The 23,007-nt window shown below is 40.6% G+C and overlaps 1 protein-coding gene across 1 annotated transcript in view; it reads left to right on the plus strand.

Moving 5' to 3' along the window:
* The window catches only part of NIBAN1 (niban apoptosis regulator 1), a 153,176-nt gene that overhangs the window by 67,839 nt on the left and 62,330 nt on the right, over positions 1 to 23,007 (plus strand). The window contains exons 4-5 of the mRNA XM_058700636.1: positions 3,464 to 3,578; positions 8,582 to 8,749. Coding sequence (XP_058556619.1) covers positions 3,464 to 3,578; positions 8,582 to 8,749 — 283 coding nt within the window. The remainder of the gene's footprint in view (positions 1 to 3,463; positions 3,579 to 8,581; positions 8,750 to 23,007) is intronic.

Genomic DNA, 23,007 nt, shown 5'->3' on the forward strand with positions numbered 1-23,007 from the left:
TATTATTTTCCTATAAAATAATTAGATTGTTAGCTAATATAATATGTCTGCAAACTACAGAGAAAATGACGTAACGTGTAAAGCGCCTAGCACCTGAGAGGAATTCAGTCTTTATTGGTTCCCATTTTTTTCCCCATGGAAGGAAGTAATTTGGCCTAAGAGGAAAGAACCCTGGGCAGTGAATTTGAAAAACTGAAGTTTAGGTTGGGCCTCAATTAAAGTGGAGAGTCAGGCTGAATGATCCCATTGGTTCCTTCCAGATCTCTCACTGTACACATTTTTAGTTTACATCGGTCCTCAAGCTCCTTTTGAAATGAATGGTTACTGTTCAAACAGTTCAAGGTAGTAACAGGTTTAAAACTGCTTTCTTGACTCAGTTCAAGAGTACTTGGCACAACCTCCATGGATACTTTGAGTAATACTTCTGATGCTAAATCATCAGGAAGAGGCTTTAGACTGACAGGTCAGTATGTTTCCTTTCCATTTCTGATGGAAAGTAGAAATAAAATACAGTTCAAACTTATTCCACAGGCTACCAGGCAATGCTCAAGTGCTCTCTTAAGTAGTCTTACTCTTTCAACATTCATTAAGCTAATATCTTCTCTGCTTATTGCTTATCTATATGAGGACTTTATTCAACACCTGATTTGCTCTCAGAAGCACATTGTCAATGCACTACATACAATAATGATAATAATAACAAATCATCTCATATTTTGGATGGCGCATTACAATGTTCTTTCAAGGAAGCTTGAGAAGAGGCAGTTATAGCATCATGGTTAATATAATGCACGTTGAATCACACCTTTGCCGGTTACTAGATATGTGTCCTTGCGTAAATTGTACATCTGCTTGAGCCTCATTTTTCTCATCTGTAAAATGGTGAGCATGATCCCTTCATCACAATGTTGTTGTGAGCATCAAACAAATGAATGCATTGAGGTACTTAACATATGGCCAGGCACTGGCAGAGCCCAATGTAGGGCTGTGGCGGTTTGATTACTGCTAACTAATTGGGAAAAAACACAATAGAGTTTGCTCTTGGATTTATTAGGGTTTTCACCACATTTGGTGCTAACTGAAATTTTAATTTTGGATCAGATTTTGGTGGGTTTTTTTCTTCCTCTTTTCATTTTTTCAAGCTTGCCCCTTTCACTTGCGATTTATGGACTGTATTGTTTTCTTTGCTTTGCTTGTCATTTTTTAAAAATGTTTATTTATTTTGAGAGTGGGAGTGGGAGAGGGGCAGAGATAGAAGGAGAGAGAGAATCCCAAGCAATCTCTTTGCTGTTATGCATAGCCCAATGCAGGGCTCGATCCCACAAACTGTGAGATCATGACCTGAGCTAAAATCAAGTGTTGTACACTCAGCCGACTAAGCCACCCAGGTGTCCCTGCTATCGTTTTCAGTTTTATTTTTATTTAAAAAATTATTTTTCATAGTTTTTATTTTTGTTATTTTTTTAAATGTTTTTATTTTTGAGACAGGGAGAGACAGAGCATGAGCAGGAGAGGGGCAGAGAGAGAGGAAGACACAGAATCTGAAGCAGGCTCTAGGCTCTGAGCGGTCAGCACAGAGCCCCATGCGGGGCTTGAACTCATGGGCTGTGAGATCATGACCCAAGCCAAAGTCAGACGCTTAACCAACTGAGCCACCCACACGCCCCTTTTTTTCATCGTTTTTAAATCAACTTGCTCAGTTTGTTAAGATATGGTCACTGAATTTGATAATAACTACATATTTTTTTAAAACTTGGAAATTTAAAAAATGCCCATGCAGTTTGCCATAATTCCTCAAGGTTTTAATAATATCCTGTTTTTTAATTTATAGAAGGGCATTTTTAAAAAAATTATACCTAAGAGGGGCGCCAGGGTGGCTCAGTCGGTTAGGTGTTCTACTTCAGCTCAGGTCATGATTTTGCGGTTTCTGAGTTCGAGCCCCACGTCGGGCTCTGTGCTGACAGCTTGGAGCCTGGAGCCTGCTTTGGATTCTGTGTCTCCCTCTCTCTCTGCCCCTCCCCTACTTGTGCTCTGTCTCTCTCTATCAAAAATAAATAAAATGTAAAAAAAATTTTTTTTAATTATACCTAAGAGTTATATATTAAGTACCTATAAATTGCCTATTGCCTATTATTTCATTGAGAGTCCATTTTTGGCAGGTAATTAAGCAGGAGAAAATGAAGCATTCTCATTTGATAATCAGGCCCTACTTCCTGTCCACTTTCTGGACAGACCGGGGTGTGATTCCTGGATTTGTCACCAACTTACCACTGGGCTACTGGCAACTTATTTGAGCTTCATTTTCCTCATTTATAAAATGGAGATAATAACTAATTCATAGCACTCTTTTGAGGATTAAATAACATCATGTTTATTAAAGCCCAGGTTGGGGCCGTTATAACAAATAACACAATTCAGTCTTGAGGCCAGTCTTAAATGCTCCTTAGACTTTCTCAAAGTCACCATTTCAGATTCTTCTCTGTTATGCTCTGGGTCCCTGAGGCACTTAAGCAGCTGATGAGTGGTTCTTACAAACTGGAAAACCTTCTTAGACGTGCAAGAATTTGCTTTGTTGGGTCTCTTCACTCGCCATCCTACTGATGCAGAATATGTTATTGTTATTGTGATTTTGTTGCCCTGATAGACACCATTTTCCTTTTCCCCAAGACTACCCTCTAGATTTGGAGTACTACAATTTCCTGGTTCCATTCCTGATTTGCGTTTAGGCTGTTCATCTCAAAATTTTGCCCTGACTTAAGCCCTCCCCTCAGATGCACATGCTTATCTTTTTGTCCTCGCGAGTGGATCTGCCCACAAACTGCTTGTGGGCTTAGCAATCCTCTGCACCTCTTTGACATTTCCCAAACCACAGAGCTTTTCGTCTGCTGGCCAGACTTTGTTCTGATGTCATGATGTTACCTTTCCATCCCAGACCATTTCACTGTAAAACAGTCTCACGTAGTGGCATGTCTTATCATGGCAACATTTTTATGTTTTTGGTGAAAATCCATGGCAACCATAATTGCAATTACGTGTCCCGTATCTCACTAGTCATCAGTCCCTAAGCATTTTGTGCACTAAGTGTCTGTATGCATCATCACTCTTGTGGTTAATAAGAATGATTCAGGTGCCAGCGTCTGAAATGGTTAAGTGTGGTGCAGAATTTCAAGAAGTTACTGAGATTATGTTTTCCCCACTTGAGAAACATAGCTAGGGTGAATCTCCTGGGATTAAAGACTCTGACTTACCATGTTGTGACCATCACGTGAAAGTATTAAAGTAATACCTTGCAAGGAACAGGCATGCAAAACCTGTTTTTAAAATATATGGCTCTTAATGACATAGTGGAGGAGTTGCTATCTCTGAGTTGTGTGTGCCTGTGTCTATGTCTAATATTACTGATATTTTTCAAAAATCCAAATGGAGAAAAAAATCACTTATTTATGCTTTTTTTTTCCCCCAGGCCTATCAGAGAGGAGCAGCTCCTAAAAGCCGAATTCTTCCAGCTGGTGGCAGGGTGTTAACCTCAGAAGATGAATATAATTTGTTATCTGATCGGTTTTTCCCAGACCCTATTGGTGAGTTGCTGAGCGTTCTTTCTCAAGACAAAACTCCTAAACTTGTTTTATTTAGCTAGACCAGTGGTTCTCAATGGGGGAAGAGGATTTCACCCTCCAGGGACATTTGGCTGTGTCCAGAGACATTGTTGGTTGGATAGAGGGTAATGACACTGCTAAACATGCTACAATGCCCAAGACAGCCCCTGACAATGACTTACCTGTCATAAAATATTAATAGTTGCTGAGGCTGACAAATTTTGGGCTAGCCACACATTCTCTGTAGACAAATGGAAGATGTCATTTCTCTAATTGGAGTAAACATTTTACCACTTCTGTTATTTTTAAATCACATTCAGTAATACACAAGTCAGTCACCGTGTTTCTAGCCTGTGGAAAATGTACCATTCATTTGTCAGGCATCTTAAGGCCTTGGAATATATGCCAGCTTTAACAGCAATACACAGGGTGGCAAAAATAAATAGGTAGGGTCCAGTCTGTGCAATATACAATACCACCATTAAGCAAACAAGTCCAGACTTGTCTGGGAATATTATTTTTACAATTTTAGGATGATAATGCAGTAAAATATCCTAAACTGACAAAGTACTTTAAACAAACGTTGCAGTCACTCATAGGTACTATTTAAAAATAGCATTGCATTAATCAGCGAATCTGTAAGTAATAGCTGATTGTTGTCATGGAAAGAGTATTGAACGATAAATTTGGAGGCTGGATTTTTATCTAGTTCTGTGACATTTATCAAGTGCTTTCCCTAGCTGTTACTGAACTTCTGTGGTTTCCGATTCTCCTACTCTAGGTCCTTGAACTTAAAAATTTAGAAAGATCTTTCCAGCTCTAACATACTATGATTCTCATTTATTCCACTTTTTCCATGTAGAAAAAGTGATGGATAATATGTAGACAAAATAGCACGTTTCACAGAGATTCATGAACTGTGGAGAACAATTCCATCTGGCTTTGTGTAAATCACACCACACAGTAATTACTTGGTTTCTTGAAGAGAGACCTGGTTCTTAAAATGGGTATAGTCATATCATTAGAATTTATGGAGAAAATTATAATTATTTTATCAATCATTATTTTGGTGCAGAATGCTTAGCATAGGGTTTTTAATAGCACTATTATAGGATTAGTACATGGACCATAAACCTAGACTAACAAACTATTACTAAGTAATTCAAGCTAAAACAATGCTTTATGTGTACTGTACATATTATTATATTTCCTTTCAACATCTACTTGTATGTCATCTTGGCTCTGGAGCTGCCACTAGAAATGGGAATACCAACTTGATGACTCTTCAGAATCTCTCCAGTAGAACTTTCCAATGAAATCAGTCAGAATAGACAATACATTTATTGGTTTTTTGGTGAAAGCATATCAGAAGGAATGAAAAGGAATAAAAAACACAAGGCCTGTGTGACTAACGCTGTTTGGCCCAAGGCTTCAGTTTGCGGTATTTCAGTGACTTTTTTTTTATTGTATGGTGTGGCTCTCTGGGTATTAAAAATAGAATATTCTACAGTAGATCATTTGTGATATCTTTGTAACTCAACTCAGAAAAAATGCAGACTAATGGCCTCTGGAAAATTGTTGTACATTGTTAAATGGGAGACAGCTAGAGGCTAAGAGGAGTGAATTTTAAGGGGCTTGCTGAAGCTTTTAAATGCAAAGGGTCAGTGTTGCTTTTGACTTATTTGTATAAAACTGACATCTTGGAAAGAGTGAGGGGAATGGTTTCATAAAACCATGTTAATCGGGAAAGACTCACTGTGATACTAATTCAACTGGAAATAGAATAAAGGCACAATAAAGATGGGAAGCATTAACCCCACTTGGGAAAAGCACTGGAGGTTATGAATGAATATGTCTTCTTTACATGCTATTCTACCAAGATGATGTATCAATAATGCCTTCCTATTTGGCTAAGGTGATTCACTTATTTGACAGTTATTTAGAATCTCATTTGGTGCACAAAACAAAAGGCTCAAATACATAAAGCTTTATTATTTTGCTAAAAATATTTTTGGATATTGCAAGTCCAGAGCTGGTGTGACAGCTCCATAAATGTCAGGGACCCTTTCTAGCTTTTGCTCCCTTTGTCTCTAGGTCATTGCCCTTATTGACATAGTCTGAGGGGGCTGCTGGAGCATCAGGCAGGGGTTTTCTCATTCCAGACAGCAGGAAGGAGAAAAAAGGAGGAGGTGGGGCATTCCCTTTCTTCAAGGACACTTCCAGGAAGTTTCGCTACCTCTCTAGTTTATATCCCATTGACCAGAACATAGTGGCTGGGGCACACCAAGGTGCAATGGAAACTGGAAACGTAGTCTTTGTCTTAAGCAGTCACTTGCTCATCTGAAAGTTAGGGATTTTATAACTAAGAAAGAAGGGGAAAGTAGATAATGTGTTACTGTTAGAGGTCTGTGCTACCAAATTTCATCATTCACTCGTTTGTTCGTTCATCCATTGATTCATTCTTATATTATGTGCCTGCCAGGTAGTTTTCGAGGTACTGGTGGGCCAAAGATTGTGCTTCTAGTGCATTCTACTTTGTTACCTTCAGCTTCAGGACATTGAAATAGAGTCCCCATATATGCCCCAGGAAATCTGTTTTTTATTTATCCAGTCTTGATTTATTAGTTTGCCAGTAACAAGACTCTGTTTTGGAGTGGCTTTGATCCATTGTTGGGTACGCCCAGTGCTTTCAGTGGCCTCGTAGAGGGTTCTTTTTTCCTTCCCTTCCCTGAGATTGGTGCCCTTTTTATGTAGGCAGGGAGCACAGAGCTAATAAGCTGGGGGTCATTTAACCAAGCATAATATATAATTGGAATGCATGGAAGGAAATAAAATTTGGGTAGGGACATGAATAGTAGCATGGTTTAACATGAGTTTCTTAGAATTGATTTTGAGTTAAGTGGTAAAAGTCCACTGTTTAAAGCTTTTAAACTTTCCTAGGATAACATAGCACATTTACTCAGCAAACTGTAGTTGAACATCTAGTCAGTTCCATGACTGTGCTAAGGGTTGAGCATGCAAGGATATGTACGATGCAATTTCCATCCTCTGGGAGCTCCAGGGCAGTGGTACTGCTTCTTGGGGAGGGGAACTGTGTGAGAACCAGTGGGGAGCTCATCTCATTCTGTGCCCTCCACCCTGAGTGTGAGTGCCAGACATGAAAACAGATCTGGGGAGATATTTGGGGAGAATAACATAGGGAGCACACAACTCTGTCTCTAGAGTACAGTGGTGGGGGGGGGTGTGTGCCAACAAAGACACCCCAAGGACAAACTTTTAAATGGACTTTTGAAGGATGAATGAGGATTTTCTAGGCAAAAGGATTTTCTAGATGGAAATGAAAGAGGAAAGGTAATAGGAACTGTAGAAGCTACCTGCGATATCATGGAATGGATGACCACGCCAAAGGAGAGCAGAGACTAGTGAGAGTGGAGGGAAGTCAGGACAGAACAGGGCAAACACCAACACTTCACAGGGGGATGGAGAGAAGGGACAGAGGAACCAGTAAAGCTGGCCAAGAAGAAACAATTTTTTAAAAAGCATGAAGGACACCAGGAGAGAGGTGATGCTACAGGTCAAAGGGAGAGAAGAGAATGTTTTCCAAAGAAAGGGTAGTTAGCAGCAGCAACAGATGTTTCAGATTAGGTTAAAAAGTCTTAGGTAATGGGGGCACCTGGGTGGCTTAATCACTTAAGCATTGACTCTTGATTCTGGCTCAGGTCATGATCCTACAGTTGTGAGATCTGTTCCTTTCTTACATAAAATGGGAACCCATCTGCACTGAGCGTAGAGCCTGCTTAAGATTCTCTCCCTCCCTCTCCCTCTGCCCTTACCCTGCTCACATGTGCGCTCTCTCTCTCTCTCTCTCTCTCTCTCTCTCTCAAAAACAAACAAACAAAAAAGGTTAGAGGGGGAGGGAGCCAAAACATAAGAGACTCTTAAAAACTGAGAACAAACTGAGGGTTGATGTGGGGTAGGAGGAAGGGGAGGGTGGGTGATGGGTATTGAGGAGGGCACCTGTTGGGATGAACACTGGGTGTTGTATGGAAACCAGTTTGACAATAAATTTCATATTAAAAAAATTTAAAACATTTTTAATGAAAAAAAAAGTCTTAGGTAAAATAAAAAAGAAAGGCTTAGGTAATGAAGAAGAAGCCCCAGGTTGGCCATTAGGATGACATCAGTGAGCTCGGCACTGGGGTTTCAGGACTGGTGGGGCAGGAACCAGACCGAGGTGAGAATCGGGTTGCTGCTCAAAGAAGCAAGTGTTGGTTTGGCAGCGGTAGGGAGGAGCAGGGACGGGAGTGTGAGCATCTGCACAGGTGGACAGGTGACCCTGAGGAAGGCCAGTGGGGATGCGCAGACTCTGTGGAGCATTGCTATGAGGAAGTTGAGAAAGAGGATGTCTGGTCCTGGCTGTAGTTGAACATCTAGTCAGTTCCATGACTGGAACTGACTGTCCAACATTACTCCAGGTGTGGCCCACGACCAGCAGCATCAGCGTCGCTCGGCAGTTTGTTAGAAAAGCAACATTCTTTGCTGGCTGTCTTTGTCAAGTAGCAGGTGAGGCCACCTGCTGGAGCGAGACAGGTAGAGCTGGTGGATGGAGTGAGAGGAGCCTGAACTGCCATTTTCCACCATCCTGTGAAGACATCTGCTTCATGGTTCTGTTCCACGGCCTGCTCCAAAGAGTTTCCCTCACAGGCTGATATAAGTATTTTAAAGTTTATTTAATTTGAGAGAGAGAGAGAGAGAGCGAGAGCGCACAAGACGAGGAGGGGCAGATTGAGAGGGAGAGAGAATCCCAAGCAGGCTTTGTGCTCCCAGCTGCGGAGCCGATGCAGGGCTCAAACCCACAAACCATGACCTGAGCCGAAACCAAGAGTCAGACCAAGACTGAGCCATCCAGGTGCCTCCTGAAGTAAGTATTTTAAATAAAAGATAACACGTTTTAAAATGTCTTTGTGTTTTCAATGTTTCTTTAGCATCCAGTGAGAAGGAGAATGCTCAGCCCTTTGTGGTCGTGCCTAAGGAATTCCCGGTGTACCTGTGGCAGCCGTTCCTCAGACATGGCTACTTCTGCTTCCACGAGGCCGCCGAGCAGAAGAAGTTCAGTGCTCTCCTGAGTGACTGCATCAGACATCTCAATCACGGTATGACATGGCTGTCCTCACATCCGCAGCTGGGCTGCTTTTTCTCAGGGGGCCTACTCAGTCGCCTGTTAGAATGATTCCTAGAAAGAGCCACCATTGTGCTGGCCCCTGAAAGGAGGGGAAGTCAAGTGAAAGCAGGAGTTTGGAGCCCAGGAGCGCCTCCACTTTGCTGGTTCTTGAGTCAGGTCTGGGAAGCCTCCATGAAACAGAATGCAGGGCACATGTGAGCCGTATTTATCCATATAATTTTGTGCACAATCCATCCTCTTCCTTTTTCTTGATGTTTCTTGCTGAAATGACAGCAAGGATGTGCCAGCTGTCCGTGGCAAATTTAGTCCTTATGACATTTCTTGTTTTTTCTCTCCTTTGTATCTGAATAACTTGCTCAAAACTTTATGGTACACCAAATCACTTGGAGAACTTATTGACCACGGATTTTTGGGCCCCACCCTCAGATATTCTAATTCACTGGATCTATAGTGGAGCCCCGATTTTGCTTTTCTAACAAACTGCCGAGCGACGCTGATGCTGCTGGTCGTGGGCCACACCTGGAGTAATGTTGGCTTCACTTTGCTCTAGGTATGGATTTAATCAGTATCATGTCTATAATGGGAAAAAGACTTTTCATTGCGCTATGGGATGTTTTTGATGAATTGATGTGAATGCGGGGTTTTCTGGACTCCACGAAGTCTTCATTTACAGATAATTAATCTTTTTGTTCTTTGGCCGCTGGAAAGGCAGTTAGTCAAGTATCACCGAGGATGTACCCTGTGTCAGCCTTCATAGGTATTAAGAACAGAGTCATGAACCGTGCAGAGTTCCTCTCTCTGGGTCTATATTCAAACACAGAAGAAGGACCACAGGAGCACAAATTAACAAGATAACTTGATAATGTGTTGCAGAGTAACGGGGTGTTACTACACAGTGAAGAATGGAGTTCAGGACTTGAGGCTTGTCAGAGGAGGTCTTTTTGAACGGGTGACTTTTGAATTGAGTCACCTTATCCATCAGTGCCTTTATTTCCTAATAAGGCTAATGTCATTGTATATTTTCTTTAGAGTTCTGAGGTTTCCCAGAGAATGTCAGTCCTCAAGAGCAAAAGTCACTAGCGATGTTTGTTGGTCTGTTCTTGATTCTAGCTCGTGTATTGGTAGGAAGCTATGGGAAAAAATAATGTCACTCTATTTTGCTATAGCAACTCTGAGTAACAATGGTCACAATATTGGCTCATAACTGGTTAGGGACTTTATAAAAACGATACCCTTATTAATATCTTGCCTTGTGGTTTTGATGTTTTAGAGACAAATAATTGCCTAGCAATGCCCATTCCATCTAGCTCATTTTTCAACACACTCACACCTCTGTGTGCAGGGCCTTGGTCTAGTATGAACATGCCGTTGGCACTAACCATGCGAACCATGCAGTTTCACGCAGCAGAGAATGTTCTCTGCCTCGCCAGATGGGACTTGCTTCATTCCCCCTTCCATGTACATAATAGGAAATTCCCTGGGGAATTTTTGGATGTGATGTAGCCTGCATTCAGATTCCATTTATGGAAGATTTCAGTCAATTCAAAACCTAACTTTGCTCTCCAGTGTTATCAAAGGCACTAAGATAAACAAGGTCTAGTCACTTGCTCTCATTTTATGTCACAGTCCTCTGTCCATAAACAACTTTCCCTCACTGAGGCTCTATGCAGACTTGCTGTGATGTGGCAGAAATTCCTGTAGCCACAGGCAGGACCAGAGACCATCAGAACATTGTAAGGAACAGTCTTTGACTGCCATGGGCCAGTGAGCTCCCGGGTCTTTCCCTCCTCACTTGTCTTTCTGTGTTTTTGACCGCACAATGTACCACCCGTCTTTACTGACTCACTTTTGTTGTTTCCACCTCTACCTGTTATTCACTGTGTGATCTTGAGTAAACCCGTAAGAGGTTCACGAACAGTGAACCATTCTTTTTTTCCATAATTACCAGAAGAGTGCAGAAATAGATGTAAAATTAGGGCCATGACGGGGGCCTGAAACCCTAAGGGGACGGCGTGATTTCCACTCTCAGGCAAATAGAGTAGGGCTGTCAGCCTGCTGTCTCTGCTCCACTGGCTGTCAGGCCACAATATGCCGCTGTTGAGAACTAGGTCTGAGATATTCAGGCAGCTGGTGCTGGGCCATCATTGACTTTGTCCACTCACAAGTCTTCAGGGATCTTTTTTTCCTTTCCTTTCCTTTTTTTTTTTTTTTTTAATTTATTTTTGGGACAGAGAGAGGCAGAGCATGAACGGGGGAGGGGCAGAGAGAGAGGGAGACACAGAATCGGAAACAGGCTCCAGGCTCCAGGCTCCGAGCCATCAGCCCAGAGCCTGACGCGGGGCTCGAACTCACGGACCGCGAGATCGTGACCTGGCTGAAGTCGGACGCTTAACCGACTGCGCCACCCAGGCGCCCCCCTTTCCTTTCCTTTTTTAAAAAAGTTTATTTATTTTGAGGGGGCAGGTGGCAGAGACAGGGAGAAAGAGAGAATCCCAAGCAGGCACTGTTAGCATGGAGCCCGACATGGGGCTCAAACTCCCAAACCGTGAGATCATGACCTGAGCTGAAATCAAGAGTTGGACACTCAACCGATTGAGCCACCCAGGTGCCCCTCTTTTTTCTTTTTCATTTTTATTGAAATGTAAATTGACATAACATGGTATTAGTCCAATACCATTAGTCCATTATGATATATGTATGTATATATATCATACAACGATCACCACGATAAGTTTAGTTAATACCCATCACCTCACGGAATTACAGTTTTTTTTTCTCATGATGAGAACGTTCAAGATCTACTCTCTTAGTGACTTTCAAATATATACTACAGTATTGTTAACTATAGTCACTACACTGTACATTACATCCCAGAATTTATTTATTTTATAACTTGAAGTTTATACCTTTGATTGATCACCATCACCCCTTTCCCTGCCTCCTACCTCCTGTCTCTGGCAGCCACCAATCTAATGCCTGTTCCTATGACTTGGTTTTGTTTTGTTTTTAGATTCCAAATGTAAGTGAGATCATATAGTATTTGTCTTTCTCTGTCTAACATATTTCACTAAGCATAATACCCTCAGGGAATCTTTGAAGGAAGATCATTTCATTGCCTTTGTGGTAAGTTCCACCAAAGATGTCTGCCACTGGGGATTCCTAGGATACCTCCCTTGGTGCTCAAATACCACCACAACCCAGCCCACTTGCCCCAGGAATTCTGGGTTCAAACTGGTCCAGGTATCCTTGTCCATTCATTCTGAATCCAGAACCACTTCTCCTACTACTCCTTATGGGGTGGGTGTGTTTCCTATTTAATCTCAACAAAGGGCCTGATTTGTCTTGACAGATTCAATCTCTACACCTGGTTCTTGGACAATAAAGCTATGTCTTAGAGTAGGTTGGGGCAGGCAGAGGGCTCTCTCCTCCTTCTTCCTTCAAGAGAGGGAGCTGCTTCTGGGTTCCTCAAATATTATTTACACTCCCAAGGTACATAAAGGTAGGTGTGTGTGTGTGTATGTGTGTGTGTGTGTGTGTGTGTGTGTTGTTTTGTTTTGTTTTGTTTTTGGCACCTCTTCACTGAGCAGGCATAAAAACATTCCACAAGATTATTCTTTAGCAGAACATCCCACTCCAACACACTGGCCTAAGTATCAAGCCCATTGCATAATATGTGCCCAGAGCAACTTCTGTCCTCTGTCCTTTTGGAATCACACTGCAATCCCTTGTCCCCAGTGAGGGAAGGTCAGGGTACTAAATGTCCACTTCCATAAAATGAGACTTACATAAAGGCAAGGTATTCTAACACAGCCCTGTCCTATTCTTTATAACTTTAGTTTGAAAAATCTGGTCATTGTAGTTATAGGGTTAGAGTTAAAAACTCTTTTAACAAATACAGAGTTGTACGTATGCAACATGGAATAATGATCATTATCAATGCAAGCCTGTCTTTTCAGCTCAGGATAATGATTCCTTGGCATAGGAATTTGCAGGAAGGAGAAAAGGTGTTTCTGGTGGGAGGAATAGTATGCGTGAGGGGTCAGGAAGAGAGTCAGCGCATGGATCATTAGAGAAAGTGAAAGAATTTTGTGTGGCTGGTGCTTAGAGAGGAGAGAGGATCCAAGTGGGGATGGGAAGATGGGCAGGATCCAGGCTATAAAGGGCTTTGCAATGGATATTAAGGGATTTGCACTTTATTCTAACAGCTAAAGGAAACTTTTAAAGGGTTTCAAGCAGATAAGTGACTCAGTCATATATTCATTTTAGAAAGGTCACACTGGCTGCTGTGTGGGCAGAGGATGGGAGAGTAGCAGGCTGGGATGCCAGGAGACCACTTAGGAAGCTTTGGCCAGCAACGGATGGGGGTAGCCTGTGCCAGAGAGTTGATAATGGAGATAGTGAGAGGTGGCTGGATAAGAGAGATATGCAGGAAGCAAAATGGACAGAACTTGAGGTTAGATGGTGTGGAGAGTGAGGCAGTAGGAGGAGTCCCAGCTGCTGCCATTCTCTGAGACGGCAGCCTTGCCTAAGGAGCAGGTTCCAAGGGAAGGAGGTAATGTAGTCAGTGTTGTAGATGCTGAGTTGGAAAAGTCCATGAACATCCAGGTGAGGAAGTCTCATAGACAGACACGTGGACAGGGCTGGAGACAGGAGGACAATCTGGGGAAATCAGCAGTCTTTGTGCCATCATTGAAGCTGTGGCTGGCTTTGTAGGAAGGCTGTGGTTTGCCAGCCCCTCAAAGGGAGACCAGCTTTTTTTTCTATGTATCCCCATTGCCAGCAATTGTCCAAGGGTCTGGTGTCCGGTAAAGGCTCTGTAAATATCTCAATCCTTCATCCTTTGGTAGTTACAAATACGCTCATGTGTGAAAAAGCATGGAGCATGTATATTGGTGCAGCTTTAAAATGTTTGTATGTAAAATCTGTAAACATTAAGTGAAATGGGTTGGTGCTTTTATTCACTCACTACGTGGATCTGTGATTTTACTATTGAGCCTGTAGGCAGCAAGCTCATCAGGAATATAAAACCTTTGTGAAATTCAGTGGCTCAGTTAGGGTCTCTGACTCACCCTCTTCATACAGATACATACTTAATTGCCAGTGTCTGTTCTATATTTTATTTCAAGTTCACTGCTACCAACCTGCTTTGGGACTCATATATAAAAAACATTCCCAGAGGCTTGTGGTTGATCTTATTTTTTCCAATTACTGCCACTTCCTTCTATAGGTAACAGTCAGATAAATCACCTGCAAGCACACTTTTTGATTAAAATCCTTCAGTGGGCACGGCCATTGTCACAAAGATGAAACATTTCATTCCAAGGCGGCTGGCTGGGCCTGATTTACTGTATTCACGGGCACAAGCCACCTCTCTCCCAATCTTGCTGCCTTACTCCTCCCGCCTTCTTTGAATCGGAGTGTTACTCGGATACCTTTGGCTTTGCATATACCTCAAATACCTATGCCTCCTTTCTCCCTATTCCTTACTCCTTTGAGAACCAGCTTCAGTCTGACCCCTGCCATGAAGACCCCAAGGTTAACTTCTCTAGCACCTGTTATCTGCCCCCCTGATTGGAAACTGTCTATAGTTTGCCTCACATTGTTCATTTTCACATCTCCTTGTCCTATTTCTCTTCCTCTATTTCAAGTCCCTCAAGGGAAATCGTGTGTCACCCTTGTATCCCCATGCAGTGCTCAGGCAAGTATCTTGTGTTTCATAAAATGGCTCAAGGACATGAATGAATTAATAACTTACTGCTAAAATAAAGCTGACTTCAGAATTGAAGTGCGATTTTAGAGACGATAATTGTAAATGTGGCTTGGCCTATTTCAAAACCACACTGTCATGAGTGACTGAAGGAATTTGTCAACACAAAGCCTAAAGGGTTTGAGGAACAAAAGAGTCCGATGTTAGAAGGCCACCGTCGCTGGATGAATGGTGATTCTGGAAAGGAGGGGGACCGCTGGCAAAGTTTTCTTCGACGGTACTGTGCTAGCTTGAAGGACAGCCAGGACTGCCACTCACCAGACACTGTTGTCTTCATCATCTTGAACACTAAGAAAGAGGGGAGAGTGAACTATCTGGGAAGCAGGAGGACACATGGGTTGAAAAGTTAGTATAAAAGAAGAGCCCAGAGGATTTGGGGAAGAAGAGCAGAATCATGTAATGATGCCCTGCAAACCTCTGTTTCAAATTAGACTGTTCAATCACTTATGACAATTGTGACATCCCAGGGTGCCTGTAATGGAGTGAGTCAGGCTGAATGTGAAGCTGTCACGGTGATTAAACTTTGGAATTGGTTGCTGTCAGGATTGACTGCTTTGAGCTCTTATCCCAGAAATCCCACGTCAAATCAAACGCCTCTATTAGATTTGGTTTTGACACTTGCACATTTTCAGTGTTCAGTAAATGTTGCTGAATTAAACTGAATTTTAAAACAGAAAAGGATCTTATGATTCAAGTAAATAGAGCAAACCCTTTCTGGTGTGTTTATTTGAACATGACGTTTCATGCTGTCCAGTACTCACCAGTGGATCTTGGATCTGTTTTCACTAACGTCTCCTTGGAGCAGTGTCTCCTCAGCCTATTATCACCTGTGAAACAAGTTCATTACTTGAGGGACTAAGTGTCTGATGTGGGCATCAACCAGTTTTAACTGAAACTGTACAATGCATTTTATGTTGTTATATATGAAAACATACTTAGGAATTTGTGGCACATACTTATATTTACAGACACACCTATCTCTGTGTCAGAAAATTCTAACTATGCGTGGGATCTTCTGGACACTTTATTAGAGATGAATGTTTGGACATACATAAATAGAAGTACAATTTTAATAAACATCTCTTTGCATGCTTTTACTTATAAAAAGTATTCTGCAGTGTACTTTTGTTGCAATGCATAAAAACCTATATACACCATAAAGGAAAATGCTTGCTAAATTACTGTTTAATAAGTAACTCGATATCAGTTTCCAGTTTTCATAGGACTGACCCAAGGAAATTCTTCCCAAAGATTCTCCCTGCTTGGAGATGACCTTTTCTCCTTGGTTTTAGTCTGTGCTCTTTGCCTCACACAGTGAATGCTGTACAAATTACAAATATTTCTCTGTCCCTTTGTGAATATGCCATTTTCTCTGAAGGAGTTATCACTTCCCCCTTTCTGACCCTTGCTTATTGTTTATACAAAGCTGACTTTGGAAGAGACCTTAGTGGTCACCTATTCTAACCCACCAGAATTCATTTATGATAAGGCTCAAATAGTGCGTCACTTGCCCAAGGACACAGCTGGTTAGTGGTAGAGGACTAGTTGTTCTGACACCTAGTCCTTGACATCTATTGTCTTTTCAGCATTACTTTTTAGAAGACTCCTTCATCTCTTGGTCCTTTAAAACACAAAACTATTAAATCAGACTACCTTTATGATACATTTGCATGACCCAAACGTGGGTTATGTCTGGTTTCTTGATAAGTAGTTCTATCTGAATTTAACTTGGTATATTGTGCACCTGCTAAACATAACTGTATCTTTCAGTTTAGATATGCTCTGAAGATAAAATATTTGGTAATGTAGCTTGTTCACTGGTTAAGTTTTGTGTATGATAAAACTATATATGGTTTTATATAATTTAAATAAAAGCTGGTTTGTAAAGGAAGATTATGCTGCTTGTGAGGACATGGGTTGGAATAGTCTAAAAATAATACACCTAAAATAAGCCAGACAGAGAAAGACAAATGCCGCATGGTGTCACTTATATGTGGAATCTAAAAAAAAAAAAAAAAAAAAAGTCAAACTCACAGAAACAGAGTAGAAAAGTTGTTGCCAGAACTGTAGGGTAGGGGAAATAGGGAGAGGTTGGTAAAAGGGTACAAACTTTCAGCTATAAGATGAATAAGGTCTGAGTATCTAATGTAGAACATGATGACTATAGTTGATAGTGTTTTGTATAATTGAAATTTGCTAAAAAAGTAGAATTTTAAATGTTCTAACCACCCCCCCCAAAGATAAATACACAAAGTGATAGATGTATTAATTAACTAGATAGGGGGAATCTTTCCACTACTACACACACACACACACACACACACACGTATATATGTATATATATATACATATATATATACACACACACACACACACACACACACACATATATATATATATATATATATATATATATGTAGTATATACGTAGTTACCAAGATGTACCTATTAGATATCTTATAATTTTATATGTCAGTTTTGCACCTGAATAAAACTAAAGTAAAAAGCCAAAATGATAGATCTAAATGTGTTTCATTCATATTATTTATACTTATGGATACACTTAAATTACTCAAATCTCTCAAAAACAGTCTAAGAATTGATACTGAAAGAATAGGTCTCCATCAGAGACTAGAATCACGAGAAGTGTTTTCTCTCAGCCATTTAGCATTTATCACCACCAGTACCTATGTATATAGTCTTCCGTTTATCTGTTGCCTGAAGCTACATTGCCATGGAACTACTGTTGAACACGTCTTTTGGCCTGTCCAGCAAATGTTATCACCTCAGTGAAACCACTGATTCTTGCTCTTCACCTCCCCTTCCTACTTCTTTTTTTTTAAGTTTATTTATTTATTTGAGAGAGACAGAGACAGTGCAAGTAGGGGAGGGGCAGAGAGAGAGCAAGAGAGGGAGAATCGCAAGCAGGGTCTGCACTGTCAGCGCAGAGCCTGATGCAGGGCTTGAACCCATGAAGCCATGAGATCATGACGTGAGCAGAAACCAAGAGCCAGGCTCTCAACCCACTGTGCCACCTAGGCGCCCTCCCCACTTCCTACTTCTAATGAACCAAGTGGTTATTTTGGTATGAAGATCTAAAGGTTGTGTTATGATGGTAGCTAAGGGTGACAAATTGGAGCACATATAAACAAGCAGAGAGTTGAAATTAATTCAAGTGAAGTTATTTGTCTGTGTTATTTGGACTGGGTACATTCCAAAATTACTGGACAGTTTTTGGTGTTATTATGACTGATTTTGGCAAAGCTTGACTAACTTTCAAGGGTTTTTGTGTTTGTTTTTTTAACTTGTGGGTGGAATATGGTAAGATGGAAATGATATAGCAAATGAGATGGCTGTTTTAATACGTGGCTGTTTAATCAACATTATAAAAGAACTCCATTTGGCATATGTTCGTAGGTTTCTTTTTATTTATTTATTTTTATTTTTTGATGTTTATTTATTTTTGAGAGAGAGAGAGAGAGACAAAGCATGAGCAGGGGAGGGGCAGAGAGAGACAGAGACACAGAATCCGAAACAGGCTCCAGGCTCCGAGCTGTCAGCACAGAGTCCAACACGGGGCTTGACCTCACAGACCACAAGATCATGACCTGAGCCAATGTGGATACTTAACTGACTAAGCCACCGAGGCGCCCCCTATATTTCTTTTTAAAATCAACATGCAGGAGGGCTTGGAGAAAAGTCTCACCTATTGTCATGGGATGGGGAGCCACTGTCCTTCCCATACTGTGAACGAATTTGGAGCTTGTAAGATGGAAGAGAACCATGTTGGGGCTGTTGTTCATTCTATTAGTTGTTTGGAGTTGTTTTGTTTTTTTTTTTTTAATTTTTTTTAATGTTTATTTATTTTTGACAGAGAGAGACAGAGCATGAGCAGGGGACGGGCAGAGAGATAGGGAGACACAGAATCTGAAGCAGGCTCCAGTCTCTGAGCTGTCAGCCTGATGTGGAGCTTGAACTCACAGACCACGAGATCATGACCTGAGCCAAAGTTGGACACTCAACCAACTGAGCCCCTGGAGCTGTTTTCTTTTTTTTTAAATTAAACATTGACTAGCTATAAAAGAATGCTTATGAAGTATGCAAAAGGTTTAAAGAACATTACTATCACCTCTGTTATTTCTCATGTGCCCCCCCTTATCCTATTACCTTCTTTTCCCTTTGAGAGAGCACCATCCCAGATTTTGTATTTTGCTTTTCTTCATAGCTTTATTATATATATTTAATCATTCTGCATGTTTTCAGACTTTATCTTGTGGAATTTTATTACACACCTTCTTTCATGACTTCCTTTTTTTCAATATTTTACTCCATTGATTCACTCGTGTTATTGCTTACGGCTGTATTTCATTGATTTGCGTGGCAAAATATTTTCCATTGTATTAATGTACCATAATTTCTAGTATCCATTTTACTCTTGATAAGCATTTGGGTTGTTTCCATTTTTTGTTACTAACAGTGCTGCTATAAACACTTTCTGTTTGTTGCTGGTTTATAGAAATATAATTTTGAATTGATTTGCTAATATCTCAGGGGGTGTTCACATCAGGGTTGAGTGTATTTGGCCTGCAATTTTGCAATGACAATTTGCCATCAAGGTTATTCTCCTTTTTAAAAATAAAGCGTATTTATTTATTTATTTTGAGGGAGAGAGAGAGCATGTGCACAGTGGGAAGAGGCAGAGAGGGAGGGAAAGAGAGAATCTCAAGCAGGCTCTGTGCTGTCAGCATGGAGCTCCATGTGAGACTTGATTTCACAAATTGTGAGATCACGACCTGAGGCGAAATCAAGAGTTGGATACTTAACTAATTGAGTCACTCAGGCACCCCATGTAGTTATTCCTTTTCTATTTCTAATATTGTTGATCTGTATCTCCTCACCTTTTTTCTTGGTCAGTCTTACTAGAAATTTGTCAATTTTGTCAACTTTTTTTTTAAAAAGAAACAAGTTTGGATTTTGCAGACAATGGCATATTTGTTTTCTATTAGGTGAATTTCTGATATTATCTTTCTAATTGCCTTTTTTTCTATTTCCTTGGGCTTTCTTTTGCTTGTTGTTCCCCATCCCTACCCCCCTCATCTCTTCAGGTAGATACTTAGCTCATTGTGAGGGTCTTAAAATGCTTGAAAATTCTTTGACACCTTTTCCTTGAGAAAGATGAAACCTAATTTTCCCTCTCTTGAATGTGGGCCAGACTTAGTGACTCACAAATAGAGGTGAGGTGTAGTAGTATGTTGAGTAGTAGCAGAAGTAGTATGTTGAGTTCTGAGAATAGGTCACAAAAAGAATGGCTTCTGCCTGGCTTTCTCTCTTTTGGGTCACTTGCTTGGGAAGAGCTGGCCACATCTAGTGAGAACACACAGCAGTGCTCTGTGGAGGGCCACGTGGAGAAAACTGAGGCCTCTTGCCAACAGCCAGCCTCAACATGGCGGCATGTGAGTAAAATTTCCTTGGAAGTGGATGCTTCTGTTGTAGTCAAGCCTTCAGATGATTGTAGCTTTGGCCAACAATGTGACTGCAACCTCATGAAACACCTCAAGCCACCACCCAGAGAGTTCCTGACCCACAAAAACTATGAGAAAGGATGAATATGTACCACTATTGAAAGTCGTTAGCTTTTGGAATAATTTGTTTGTATAGCAATAGAAAAACTAATATAGTCACTAATCATCATCCTTTCTTCTGCTCTAATATAAGTATAAATGCTTTAAACTTCCCTTTACGTATTGTTTTAGCTTAATCTACAAGTTTGGATGTGAAATGATATTTCATTATCATTTTTTTTTTAACATTACTTGAGAGAGAGAGACAGAGTGCAAGCTGGGGAGGGGCAGAGAGAGAGGGAGACACAGAATCTGAAGCAGGCTCCAGGCTCTGAGCTGTCAGCACAGAGCCCAATGTGGGCCTTGAACCCACAAACCGTGAGATCATGACCTGAGCTGAAGTCGGACACTCAACCGAGCCACCCAGGCACCCCTCATTATCATTTTTGCAGTATTTTTCATTTTTCACCGTCAGATTTAAATATTTTCTGATTTCCGTTATTATTTTTTTCTTTAACCTCTGAGTCACTTAGAATTATGTTCCTTAATTTCCAACTATATATTGTGCATTTATTTTTTTTAAGCTTATTTATTTTTGAGAGTGAGAGAGAGCACACATGTGAGCAAGGAAGGGGCAGAGAGAGAGGGAGAGAGAGAATCCCAAGCAGGCTCTGTGCTTTCAGTGCAGAGCTTGATGCAGAGCTCAGTCTCACAAACTGTGAGATCATGACCTGAAATCAAGAGTCGGACACTTAAATCGACTGAGTCACCCAGGCACCCCTTATTATCGGTTTCTGGCTTAATTGTGCTGCAGACAAAAAATATGGTCTGTCTGATATTCTTTAAAATTGGTTGCATCTTGTTTTATGGCCTGTATGTGTGTGGTGTTCTGGGGGAGGGGGCCCACAGCCTAAAAAGCTCCATGGGTACTTCTATACATTTTACAGTTGTATAGTTGTATGTGTCTGTTAGCTTTAGTGTATCTTTGTGTCATTCCAGTCCTTTTTTTTTTTTTTAATGATTGTTTTCTACTATGCTAAATTTATTAGTTACTAAAGAGGGGTGTGTTAAAATCTGCCACTTGAGAGTGGCCATGAATGGTAGATTTTTTTCCACTTCTATTCATTGTTGGATTATATTTTGTTACATATTTTGTAACATATACATGTTACTAGATGGATACTTATTTAAAATTTGTTTTAGCTTCCTGTGAATTGAATTATTTACCATTATGAAATGACCCATTTTATCTCCATTAATCCTATTTGTTTTCAAGTCTATGTTGTTTGATATTAATATAGCAACACTGCTTTTATTTTTTTCATGGCTTACACAAATATCCATTTAATAAAAACATGATAGTTTCTTAAATGGAGCATTTAGTTTGCTTATATCTACTATAATTACTTATACTTTTGTGTTTTCCATATATCTCACTTTTTCTGTTTTCTTTTCTCTACATTCTTCCCTTCTTCTAGATTAGTATTGCACAATAAAAATGTGTATATTCTATTTGTTTTGTTAGCCTGCATAACTTAACGTCTCAAAAATTAATCAACACCCTCAACTTTCTCTCAAAATAATACAAGTAACTTAGAACACTAACTCCTGCAACATCCTCCCCCAACCCCCGCCCCGGCCGCAGAGTTTATAGGCTATTGTTGACTTGAATTTTTTTTTTTTTTTTTTTTTTTTAATTTATTTTTGGGACAGAGAGAGACAGAGCATGAACGGGGGAGGGGCAGAGAGAGAGGGAGACACAGAATCGGAAACAGGCTCCAGGCTCCGAGCCATCGGCCCAGAGCCTGACGCGGGGCTCGAACTCACGGACCGCGAGATCGTGACCTGGCTGAAGTCGGACGCTTAACCGACTGCGCCACCCAGGCGCCCCATGACTTGAATTTTAATTATCTTTTATTTTGACTTTCCAATATATTATTATTGCTGTTTCATACAGTTTTAATCTTTTTATTTTGACTTTCCAATATATTATTATTGCTGTTTCATACAGTTTTAATGCTTACCACATTTTTACACTATCTATGCTCACAATTTCTTCTTGCCTCTTAGACCTTCTATCTGGAAGCATTTTCTTTCTTCCTCACCTATATCCTGTAGAATTTCCTTTAGTTTGGGTTCATTCTTTCTTAGTTTTTGTTTATCAGAAAATGTCTTTACCTCCTCTTTGCTCAGAAAAGATATTTCACCACATGTGAAATCCTGGGGTGGTAGTTATTTTTCTGTCACCACATTGAATATTTTATTCCACTATCTTCTGGCTTCCGTCATTGAAGGTAAGAGATTTGTTGTTCTTTTGAAAGTAGTTTGATGTATTTCTCACTTAAAGAAATACATTTTCTTTGTCTTCGGCATTCTGCAGTTTCACGTGCCATAGCTGTGGATTTCCTGTTTATTTATACTGCTTGAAATTTGTTGGTTTTCCTGAATCTGTGGATTACTGTTTAATATATTTGGGAAAATTCTCAGACGTTATTCTCTTTTTCTCCCTTTTTTCTATGTCTTCTCTTTGGAAGAAATCTGATAAGATACATATGATATAAACATTTTATATTTTTCATCTTTTTTTCTGTTTTTCCTGAAAAGTTTCTACAGATCTTTTTTCTCAGCTATATTTAAACATGTATTTATTTATTTTGAGAGAAAGAGAGAGAGAGAGAGAGAGAGAGAGCGAGAGAGAAAGAGAATGCACAGAGGGAGGGGCAGAGAGGGAGAGAGAGAGAATTCCAAGTAGGCTCCATACTCAGCACAAAGCCCAACATGGATGGGGCTCGATCTCACCAACTGTGAGATCATGACCTGAGCCAAATTGAGAGTTGGACACTTAACTGACTGACCCACCCAGGCTCCCCTCAGTTATATTTAATCTGCTGTTACACTCGT

Source organism: Neofelis nebulosa, chromosome 15, assembly GCF_028018385.1.
Source record: "Neofelis nebulosa isolate mNeoNeb1 chromosome 15, mNeoNeb1.pri, whole genome shotgun sequence".
Taxonomy (NCBI): domain Eukaryota; kingdom Metazoa; phylum Chordata; class Mammalia; order Carnivora; family Felidae; genus Neofelis; species Neofelis nebulosa.